This window comes from Plectrocnemia conspersa, unplaced genomic scaffold (genome assembly GCF_051122295.1).
Source record: "Plectrocnemia conspersa isolate PC_06_02 unplaced genomic scaffold, ASM5112229v1 ptg000013l, whole genome shotgun sequence".
NCBI classification, from domain to species: Eukaryota; Metazoa; Arthropoda; class Insecta; order Trichoptera; family Polycentropodidae; genus Plectrocnemia; species Plectrocnemia conspersa.
Genome location: NW_028277177.1, coordinates 22159934 through 22172115, shown reverse-complemented (window position 1 = coordinate 22172115; position 12182 = coordinate 22159934). Strand labels below are relative to the sequence as shown.

The 12182-nt window shown below is 32.3% G+C and overlaps 1 protein-coding gene across 1 annotated transcript in view; it reads right to left on the bottom strand.

Annotated features, from left to right (window-relative positions):
• Window positions 1–12182, bottom strand: part of LOC148227606 (tyrosine-protein kinase-like otk) — a 42912-nt gene that overhangs the window by 1635 nt on the left and 29095 nt on the right. Inside the window, exons 4-17 of the mRNA XM_088202050.1 lie at window positions 5056–5182; window positions 4834–4997; window positions 4489–4773; window positions 4252–4409; window positions 4039–4180; window positions 3344–3700; window positions 3129–3269; window positions 2947–3059; window positions 2723–2873; window positions 2436–2655; window positions 2066–2199; window positions 583–1394; window positions 318–520; window positions 47–254 (exon numbers count right to left, since the gene is read on the bottom strand). Coding sequence (XP_088058176.1) covers window positions 47–254; window positions 318–520; window positions 583–1394; window positions 2066–2199; window positions 2436–2655; window positions 2723–2873; window positions 2947–3059; window positions 3129–3269; window positions 3344–3700; window positions 4039–4180; window positions 4252–4409; window positions 4489–4773; window positions 4834–4997; window positions 5056–5182 — 3215 coding nt within the window. The remainder of the gene's footprint in view (window positions 1–46; window positions 255–317; window positions 521–582; window positions 1395–2065; window positions 2200–2435; window positions 2656–2722; window positions 2874–2946; window positions 3060–3128; window positions 3270–3343; window positions 3701–4038; window positions 4181–4251; window positions 4410–4488; window positions 4774–4833; window positions 4998–5055; window positions 5183–12182) is intronic.

Genomic DNA, 12182 nt, shown 5'->3' with positions numbered 1-12182 from the left:
ACTTACAAAGCTTTATGTTGTAAATATAATAAAAAATTAAGCTTACCTCCCAAACGGTACAAGCGAACATGTAAATGTCTGATTTAGTCGTATAATCAGATTCGTACACGCATTCGTAAGGAAGCCACCTCAATGGTATCACCTGATTTACGTGCTTATAATATTCTTTACTGTACATATCCTTCGTCAATGCCGGAATGGATATCTTCACAGAAAAGTTTGACGATATTAAGCAGTTCCTTGTAGCTAAATCCCTGTTAATAAGCAAATAATTATTTAGCATAAGATTTTATTTAAGATCTGATTTAATTACTAACCTGTGAACCATCCTATTGTCAGAAATATATTCCATCCCTTTACTAATTTGATGAACTAACGTCAACATTTGAGGCACCAGCAACGGTGTCGTATTTCCGGTCTTCTTTACACTAACACTATCTTCTGTTTTGCCAGACTTTTCATTGAGAGCGGCTATTTCTTCTTCATTTCTAGTTGCCAAGAGGAATTGCTTAAAATCTCCCTGAAATTAACAATTGTTTATAATCTTAATTCTTCTATTATTGAGTATTTTTATATTATTACCCAATCAGTGTATTCAAACACTAAATAATGAGGCTCCATATCGTTGCACAATCCGATTATTTCACTGACGTTTTCATGCTTTAACTTTGAAAACATATCTAGCTGCCGCTTGAACTCAGCCAAATGGTTCTCGTCTTTAGTGTGCAGCAAAGACTTGATCATGGCGTACTTAGATTTCTTGCTCTCGGATTTGATCGAACCATCTTCATCGGCCAATAGCTCAACTTCTTCAATCCTCGAGTTTCTGTTCGATTTAGAATTATGACACTTTCCAAGCAGGATATCGCCAAATTCTCCCCTTCCTAACAGCGCGATATCGTACAGTAAGGATCGAGGCATTACAATTTTATCGTAACGTGAATTTATTCCACTGTATCCTTTACGAGACGCCTTCGAATTGGTCGATAGCTCAGAATTATCGCTCATGTTCTGACCGCTTTCTCCGCCAGTGATATTTCCGCAGTTCTCATTTGATCCCTTTGTCTTGCCGACCATTCCGTTCTTCTGCTTCCCGGAGCCGTTGCATTTATTTTTGGCGTTTTTTAATTGACAATATTTATCGGAATCGTTATTCATAATGTCGTCATTATTTTCTATGAGCTTATCGTTTGGACCATCTTTCTCTTCTTTCATTTCAAGATCGCCGTTCTCCAATTTCTCATTGGCTAAGTTGCGAGTGATTTTTCTTCTTCTGCGAACTCGACACCACACCATCAGTCCGATGACTAAGATCATATAAGCTCCTACGACGCTCATCGTTATCAGTATTGCCTTCGTAATAACACCGTCTTCATTTTCATCAACATCGACAACTATAAAAAACAATTATTAAAATAAATACAAGCTTTTTACTAAAGAAAATTATATTTAAAGCAGCTTTTCCTATGCCATGAAGAGCATAAAAGATCTATCATATTTTTTTCTTTACTTTAGATATGTCAAATCTAAAGTTTAACAAACAACTACAAATTTACAACTTTTTTCAGAATAAGCTCAATTGCAGCTTTTTATCTTTATCAGAAAATGTGATTTAATTGTTGATCCAATTAATGGAAATTTTCATTCGTTTCAGTTTCAAGAGTTCCAAAATTTTTGCAAGGCATAAACATCCATTTTTGAGCTAAATTTTTTTTTTATCTAACGACCAGCGATACAGACATTCATTTTGAGTTCGGTCTAGAGATGATTCAGAATCATCAACTTGCACCAATATTTCTATATTTTTTGTTGTCGTTTCTGTTATTGTTTTGAATTTTTTTAGTAGACCGGCAGTTGAAATGTAACTGAATTTTATTTTATTTTTAAACTTAATTAAAAAATAAAGAAATAAAATGTTCCCAATATTGTCAATCATTACGCACTAGCATTCAGTAACAATTGCTTTTAAAACATTAAAAATACATGATATTATAATACATGACAAAAAAAGCCCTGAGTATGATGAATTAGGGTGAAGTAGTTAAACACAATATACAAAACTTACCAATGGCGTGAACAACCAAAGTAACTTCTTCTCGTTTCAATCCGGCTGAATTTCCAGCAGTACATCCGTAACGATCGCCGTCTTCTATTCTTGTAGATTTGATGTATAAAGTTCCATTTTCAAGTAAATGTATTCTGTAATGTTATCAAAGTATTTAAGTAATATATATTTATTTTATTATATTCTTAAATATCATAAGGAAAGAATTTGTAACTAAAAAAATATTTTAAATAATATAAAACTAAAGATTTCAATTAAAAACATTGAGATGCATATATTGCTTCGTAGTTTGATGTATATTATGATCTATATTTTTGAATAAGTACAGTGAAAGAAGGAATAAAATAACAGATGATTAATTATTCTATACCTTTCATTTTCATTAATTCCGTTTCCTTTATTAATTGCATCTCCATTGGTGACATCAGATTTATTATTATCGGCACTAATCGTATTGATAAGATCGAGATTCCGATCCCACTGAGTTTTAGGCTCAGGATCGCCCTCAGCAATGCAGTCAATCCACACAGGATCGCCTTCAGTCACGTCAATCACTTGAGTAGGCAATGGCGAAATGAAACGTGGCGATACTATCAAATAAACAAATCATTAAAGATATATGTACATACATTAAATTTTACTTTAATAGCTACTTACCAACAACGTCGATGAATATGAACGTCTCTATAGTCTCTTCAGTATTGGTTGCTGTGCAAGTATAGTTTCCTTTATGTCCTCTAGAGACATCGGTAAATTGTAAAGTTCCATTGATTGACTGTACGTCGTCAGGTAAGGTTTCATTGTAATCCTAAAATAAAAACATTAATTTAATTTATATATACATAAGTAAGGATATTCATAATTAAATATAAATGACATACTCTGAACCAGGATACAATTGGCGTCGGCGATCCCTGAACTTTGCAATGTATCTTTGCCGAAGAATTGAGTTCTAGTTTTTTATTGACAGGTGGCGGTGAAAATCTTAGCTTTTCTATAAAACGATAATTTATATTAAGAGGCAAATTTTATAATACTATAACATATATAATATGATGCATACCTAGAACTGTTAATAACGCCATTTGTGATTTTATGGAATGACCGGCTGACGTGATTACTTCACACCAATAATTTCCAGCATTCGTTGAGGAGATATGTTCGAATTTTAGAAGTCCTTCTTTTGGCATAATCATGACGTTATCTAAAATCCAGAAAAAATATATATGGTATATACAAATATGAATTAAAGTTATAATAAAATTTTAATGTACTAACATTCGTGATCAGTCATTTGCTTCCCGTCTCTCATCCATCTAAATTCATATAAGTCCCAGTTGAACTCTTCGTTCCATTTGGTCATCAGCTGTTCTTTGGTCATGTGATTAGTTGCATTATTATCACTCTCAACTCCGCTCACAGTGGAATACTGATCCTCAATATTATGTTTCTTGGAGTTGTGATGTTTACCATTCAAACTTTTCAAATAGCTCAATGTTATTATTTTATTCCAAAAGGCTTTGAGGTCACTCTGTAGATTCTTCTGCTTTTCTATTAAGACATTGCATTTTAAAGTGGCAGATTTCTTTTCTTTTACTGAAGTTTTTGTCGGACCCTTAGTGATTTTTGGCATTGCTGAAATATTTAAAAATAATAATAAATATATTCGTTTACTGTAATAAGCCGTGGAAGTAAAAAATATCCCGCTTTTGCGAGCTCATAAGAAATATTATTTATTTATTTATTGTCTCTAAAATCCACTTTTTTATAGCTTTAATTATCACTGTCACTTGGTGTATTAAGTGACTTTTATTTTAATATAGTTTATTAAAATCATGTGTAAGATTAAAAAAAATAGTTTGCTATCGCTGGTGTTTTGATTTCGAATTGGCATGATGATGTCACTCTTGACACTATTAAATATCTATATTTAGTTTGACATGTATGGTATTTTTAATATTATTATCACTTACGATTTACGACGATGAAGATACTCAGTTCTTGAGAACCAGCTGTGTTTTCACTTGTGCAACTGTAAATACCCTGATGTGTTTTTTTAACGATATCTATAATCAAAGCGCCGTCGTCCACTCTTATCTCACCGCTATCAGATATCTAATAGAAATAGTAATACTAATAAAATACACATATTCAATGAAAGCAAATTATTGATTCGATATACTAACAAGATGTTTATGAGTATTCTTCCACATGATCTGACTTATCGGGTTGTTATCTTTAGATCCCAGGCAAACTAAAGAGAACGGTTGACCTTCTTGAGCGGCTATCACCCGATTTTCAGGTATTTGAGGCTCGAAGTCCATCACAGTCAATGGTTTAATATCTGATGTATATAACAAAACAGATTCATTAACAATTATTATATATAGTAATAATATGAATTTGATTAGTATTGTATTTACAAGCAATCTTCAATCGTGCGGCAAAACGCTGCAACTGTAACTTCTCATCGTTTCTGAAAGCAGCACAGGAATAAAATCCTTCGTCTCTTTTAGTTATGTTTTTGATTGATAACGATCCGTTTTTATGTATTGTAATTCTTTCATTAGATTCCAACGGTAAGTTTAGATCGTTCTTGAACCATTCTACGACATCAGCGCTTTTATATTGGCAATGGAAGAAAGCTGAAGCCTTTGGCGGTAAGAGTTGATCGGAAGGCGGTTCCGAGATGTGAGGAACAGATTCGTCTATAGAATAATATAAATATTAATGCGATTCTTTAACTTTGATACTGCAATTTAACATACCTTCAATATTTATTACGAAATTAGATTTGCTGTCTTTCATCTCGCCGTTAAGATGCACACTGCATCTATATATGCCGTTATCTTTTGCGTTAACATTTTCAATGCGGAGCTTCATCTTCTTAACGTCTATTCTCTCCATCTTTGAAGACACGCGCTCAGAATTCCTGTAATATACGTTTATTAGACATTCAATTGTATCATATAATATTTAACGAGGATTACCTGAACCAATGGTATTGAACGTCTCCGTTTCCAATATCAGCTTCGCATTCCAGCTGCACATTTACGCCATTTTTAATTTGATTTGTGTCATCTGGCTGCTCCAGCTCCACAACAGGATTGTCTAGCCCTGTGAAACACAAAAATAAACTATGATTTTTTCGCAATACGGACAAATTGACCGCATCGAACCGACAGACGGGAAGGGATAAAGTATTCAATGGCGTTAAATATTCGAGGCGAACAGAACCGAAAACAATATTCCAATACGGCGACATTTGGTGGATGCTAGCATGCTAGTTTGTCCCTTTTGTCTTTTTTTTACTTTCATTGTTCGAGAGACAAAACGTCGGGATTGGCGAAAAAATAGTATGTTTCGATACATTCTGAACATTTTTGAATAGATTGAAGTTTTGTAAAACATAGATTTATACATCGTTTTTAATGAAACAGTAACATCAAACCAAATAAATAAACGGAAAGTATATATAATACTATTATAAAATATATACATATATTACATAATTAAATTTAAAAAAGAGGTGTGAGAGTAATATTTTATTGTTTCATGGTATTAAACAGAAAGTTATTATTATATTAATCAACCATTAATACAAACTAAAATTTATTTACTGATCGATTGGGATTGTGCATTTACTGTAACTCTTGTTCGATCAATCATCTTTAAATAATAAACACAGGTTGAATTATCCACTGTGCTTTTAAAAAACGATAAGAAAAAAGACTAACAAATTATCTTAAAAGAAAAACCAACAAATTATCTCAACCCTTTGGAGTCCTATGTCCACACGTATTGGACATCTGTTTTTAGAGAAAGCTCCTATGTCCATAACCTCTGAATTTTTTTCTCAAGTTATTTAAAATTATATCTCAAAATAATTAGTATTATTAATAACAAAAATAAATAAATAAATCGAATTTTAAATATTTCATTGATTAAAAAAATATTTCTATATATTATAATAAAAGAATAAATTAATACAACAATTTTTTATACATAATAGCTTTCTTGAATTATTATCAATTCAACTATAAAAATTAAAACCATTCAATTATAAAAATTAAATTTCATTAAAAAAATAAATTCTAATTCAAAATAATTCTAGTAATAAATAAATAAATGAATATATTTAAAAAAATATTTTACATTTTTTAACCTTTATAAATTTAAAGGCATGTACATGCCCAAAATGGTTTTATCATTACAGTCCAAAGACATCTGTCATGCTCAATATTTTTTCTATTTTTTGAAGCCATTTTAAATGACTCGATGATAAAATTTCTAGTATTTTATTTCATTAGTTATTTCTATTAATATATAACGTAAAAGAGATTTAGTAATTTCTAACCATTATACTTGGAATTGTTAAATTACTAAAAGTCGTAAAATTTGTTAATTTACTAGCCAATTTTTGCCCCCAACCCTTGAAAAATCTGAAATAACGTCCCTGATTCTAAACCAGAAATTCTCGGGTTATTAAAATTTAATTTCAGTGAAAATATATCGGAATACCTTTTCACCGTTAGATACATATATATTTTTACTAGTAAAAAAAATAGAAATATTTTATTTTATGATCATTAAATTATTTAATAAATATATTCATTTAAAATGGCTTGGACTTAAAAGATCAAACTTATTCAAAAAACTTTGGAATACAAAGAATAAAAATTGAAAATTATTAGGAAAAATGGTGAAAATTTTTGCACCATGTTCCAAAATCTAGATATTTTCTTTTATGAAATAAACAGTTATCGAATGATTAAAATGAAAATTTATTTAATATAATAAAAACCTAGTCTATATATTTTCAACAGTCAGTGCACAAAAACAACGTTCAAAGCCTGATCATCACATCGCTTCTCCGGAAGAACATTGACGAAGGTGAAGATCACACAGTTCTTTAGAAATCACAATTAAAAATTTCAATTGAATGGTTGAAATTATTTAGACAATAATTCAAACCGTGCAATTGAAATTTTTAATTGCGCTTCTTGAAGAAATCTCTTACGTCAATGTTATTCTGGAGAAGCAACGTGTTTTTAAATTGATGTTCTGTGATTGGTCGGTCGTTTTGAGGGCCAGTACCAGTATGTGTAAGTACACAGGGCAGTATTGGTTTGTTGTTCTCGAGATAATTAGCTTATCATCCCTCCCACTATTTTTATAGTTATACAAGTTTTATTTATTTAATCGTTGTCTTGCTCCATGTATTTTTAAATTTTATTTAGTTATAACCACGCAAATTCTGTGGCAAAAAAGTGACGAGAGTGAGTGAGAGATAAGGTATTTCACCGCATGCGCCTGGTACATATGTAATAAAATAATTTTAATAACTATATTTTCGATTAGGTTAGGTCAGCTGTTCATTTACATGATGCATTAGTTTAGTCACTAAACTGATAAACCTGAACGTTATTAGTGTAATTGGTTGAAATAAATAATATTTTTATATTTCTGTTTTAATCACTTTAATGTTTTACAAATTTGCAATTTCGTAAATGGAAAGAAGAACTCTCATACCGTCATATAAAAAGTATCATAATAACTAAATCAACCGAGTGATGGCTAATTAAAGCGCAAGGGGTATTCAGTTAACCCTTAGCATGTCCATACCCGGGGGATTTTCGAGCGCCATTAATTTTAATGAAGTAATCTCTAATTTTCAACAGTTCTATTATAACATTTTTATTTATATGGATTAAATCTATATAAATAAAAATAAAATAACTATGTATTTGCGTTTTTTTTAAATAGTTGATAGTACAAATTTATCTCATAGATAAATTTTCTTATAATTATTTTATTTATTGCTTGTGTTCGTGCTACTACATATGATAAAAATAAATGCGAAAGGGCTTAAGCTTAGCATGAATCTCAGTATGAATTTCAATTACAAGGATTAGTACGATTCATTATATTTTCCATTCAAATCCTAGAATGGATAATAATGTGTTCAATATTTATTTTATTACTGTAGCGTTTTCATTGAAAGGAAATATCGAAAATACTCGAGACGTTTTCCTAAAAAAGCTCAATAAACTTTGTATACAGATTCAGATATAAGTTGGAACCTCTTATCGAATGGGATTTGTAAAGCTCGCTTTGCCCCTTCCATTGGACGGATTCTTTCTATACATCTTCGCTAATAATCCTCCCCTTGGCTAAAATACATCTGAGGTCCCGTCGGATTACAAAACTCCACACCGTTTTCCAGCATTACAACAGAGTTTACCACGTGCAAATACAGCAGGTACTTGTCCTATTAGGATCACGCAATACCTTTATTTAATGTGCAATATACTAAATTTAAAAAATAGTATATTGTTTAATTGGAAATATAATAAAATAAAAATAGATGTACAGTGATGCATGTGTAGGATATTGGTAAACTTCTGAAGTGGTGGACTTCAAAACAATCTGGAAAATGTAGTCTTACAAGACATTTTTTGCGATTAAAGTTTTATTTTATTATTACTTTATAACCGTTAAAATGTGTAGAATAATGTGCAACTCTAAATGTATCATAAGAAAAATAATAATTAATTAATAAAAAAACAACGAAATCAGTAGATGGTTTTTGCCAGTAGTTGATCGACCACCTACATAGCGACTTCAGGTATTTTTATAAAGTGACCGAATCCGCATTTGTGTAAATACTCTGAAACACTTTGTATTATATAATATTCTGAGTTCTTAATTGCCGCATGTATGTCGTTGATGGAGAGAAGAAATAGCAGAGGACCCAGATTGGATTCATGTGATACTCCAAATGAACGAAATGCTCATCGGAGCGACGATTACCATAGCTCACATAATGATAGCGGCGACTTAAGTAATAAGATAAAAAATAACTAGACCATTCAAGAAACTGAAGTTGCTTAAATTTGACGAATGCTTTTTGATATCGACCTGGATTTAGTCATCATTTTCAGTGAATGTTGAACGACGCGGACGAAAACCGCGTTGTTGGTCCACTAGTTCTTGCAAATAGTGATTGTGTATATGTCTAAAGAATTACAGCAAACAAGTATACTATTTAAACTCGAGGATTATAAAAAATAACTAGGGCGTATTGGTAGAGTGCCGGGCTACTATTGAGCCAATTGGAAATATTTAGATATTTTCAGTAGGCTCATATATAAATTATATATATTTGTAAATAGAAAAATGATTTTTTAGCAAAGTTTTTTCATATTACAGATTTTTAAGCCTCTGTTAAGTTTGTAAAGTATGTCTAAGTATTGTTATATGTATTGGTTTCCGAACTATAGAAGTAACCAATGCATCGATGTTTGCATATCACTGAAGTTGTACGACTATTCAATCCATAAAACGCGTCCTCAGACAACTTGGGTCGTTTTAATAGACACGTACCCCAAATTTACGATGTCCAACGCGTATGAATCACAAACATTATGGGGTTTCTCCCCAAACTACCCCCGGCGGTCTGGCTGATTTGACGCAAGACCGCGCTAAAAAAGCGCACTGGTTTTTCAGGGGTGCGGACAATTTGGGAAATTTTAATTAGCGCAAATAGTTTTGAAAAAGTTTTCCATTTTGGAAACCGAACGCCAGCCAGCGTGGGCAACGTTCAGCGAAGCAGGGGTGGCGAAGAGCGATCCCCCAGCGCAGTCGCCATGGCAACGAGCCGCTCGTAAAATTTTATGAGCCGACAAAACTCGCTGCTGAGCGCAAGGGGAGAAGGTTCACGAAACGCCGACGGCCTCTTTATTGTGGCGCAGGGGTGGCCAAATGCGGCCCGCGCGCGATGCACTCGACTGCCGAGACAGTAGTGGCGCGTCGCAAATCTCGTCGGGAGTCATTAGCGTGGGAGAAAACGCAACAGTGATTAGCGAGAGGATATAGGTACGGGAGAGTAGAATGAGGGTAATCAACTTTTGCCATTAAGAGTTGAGCTATTCTGGAATTTTGCTCAAATCAAGAAGAGTAACGACTCAGACTAATTTATACTATCCTTATGGTACTATTTAAGACACTATAACGAAGATATCTTGAAAAGTTCACTTAAAAATTAAAGTGAAAGTGTGTCACATATTTAAAGGCAGGTACGTCATTCCCCCCCCCCTTAATTTTGGCCAGAAAAATGCATGTAATTTAATGAAATACTATGAATCATAATTAAATAAAAATATTTAAAAAAACGACCACTGATTGGCGAACTTTTGCCCTACCCCCCCCCCCCCATTTAAAATCTGAAATTCCATGCCTGATTCAAAGCAAAAAATTATCGGGTTATCCTTAAAAAAAAAATAGCTTCGATTCTATCCCAAAAATATTTTTTTAAATATGTCATTTTAGTGAAATCATATCGTAATACATTTTCACCGGTAGATATATATTTTTACTAGTTAAAATATAATAAATCAAATTATATGATTTCAATTTCTATATGTAGTAATACTCTCCTTGTAACGAATACCGAAATAACTAAATTCCCAGTATAACGAATCTTCAATTTGTCCCCGAAAAACTTTTATTCAAAATATTTTACTTGTAACGAGGACTGATCTTAGTATAACGAAATATTTTGATCCGAATTTACGAATGACGTTACAACTATAGTCTATTTATTTTCAAAAGTCAGTGCGCAAGAACATTGTTTAACGCAATTAATTTTTACTTTTTTAATATAAGTTGTTGAGGAAAGTGTAAAATATCACTTTCTTGCTTATTTTGTATATTTATATACATATTTAACTCAAAAACATGAGAGCAGTTTTGGTATCACTCTCCAGGTTGAATATCTGTTCAATATAATATTTGTAAAAATACCAAGACTTGTTTTAATAACCTAACCTAACCACAAGACTTGTTTTATTGATTACAAAATACCACAACATGACAATAATTTATAATAAAAATATATTTTAATTCAATTTCCAACGTATGGTCACCCTACCCTTAAAACAGCCCTGATTTAGTATTGGCAACGTTCTCCTATCGGAGTAAACAAATTCGCGGAAAACTGTGTATGTATGCATGCATGCGTACACGCACCCTTATTTCCAATACGATGATGAGCGTTAATATCTTGGATGGACTATACATACATATGTCGCATCTCGCATATTGCTCCATAGTTTGTCTGCACTTCGATATTAAACTATGTTTTAAAAATATGATATTATCCTTTCCGATATTACTACAGACTTCTGATATTAGTATTGGTCAAAGTGAATTAAAATCGAATTTTGATCAATAGGAGGGCGCAAAGACAATTATTATCACTTCTGAAAAGTCAAAAATTCACTTCAAAAGCAATAGAATCGTGTCGGCGCCTTCGCAATGGGAACGCTCGTTAACGAGCTCTATTAATATGAATGGAATAAATGATCTAAAAGAACAAACATATCAGTAAGATTGATTAGAAAGCTATCGTATTCAAACAACTATTATTTAAAGAAGTATACAAACAATCACACATCGACTATTTAGATAAGTTATGCGATCTTTTCGAATCGAATTCGAGCTTCACTATTGATGCTGATTATAATTTTATATAAAGAGCCTCTTTATGGTTATAAATAAAGGATTGTAAATAAGATACCCAATTAAAAGCGATAAGGTATCTGTGCGATTAACAATGTTCGCTTCAGATATGAACATGAGCATCATACGCTCACGGAAGACTGGCTCTAAGTCCGATTTTCCTTGGTTTGCTAATTGTCAAAAGGTTTCGCTCGAATAATGCCATTAGAAATCACGCATGTGTGCTGCTGCTATTTGGAAGATATAAAAACCCTTCTAAATTAAACGACAAAACCTCAAGTAGTAGTACTATGATCATCATCATTACGACTGAGAATGCCAATTCGCAAACGCCCACGACAAGAGGAAACTCGAGACTCGTTTTTTTTAATATTCGGCAGAAGGTCTCATGAATTAGCGTGCATAATTAACCGGTTCCAGCAGCGGACCTCTTCATTAAAGCCGTCACGGTGCGAAAGCCGCAACATATGCACATGCATGTGTCTGCATGCATCGACATGTTGTTTCACCCTTTGATATCGAAACGCGTAAACAAGAAGATTTACCGAAAAAGTAGGAAGAAAAAATAAGCAACATCAAAGGGGCCGAGGTGATA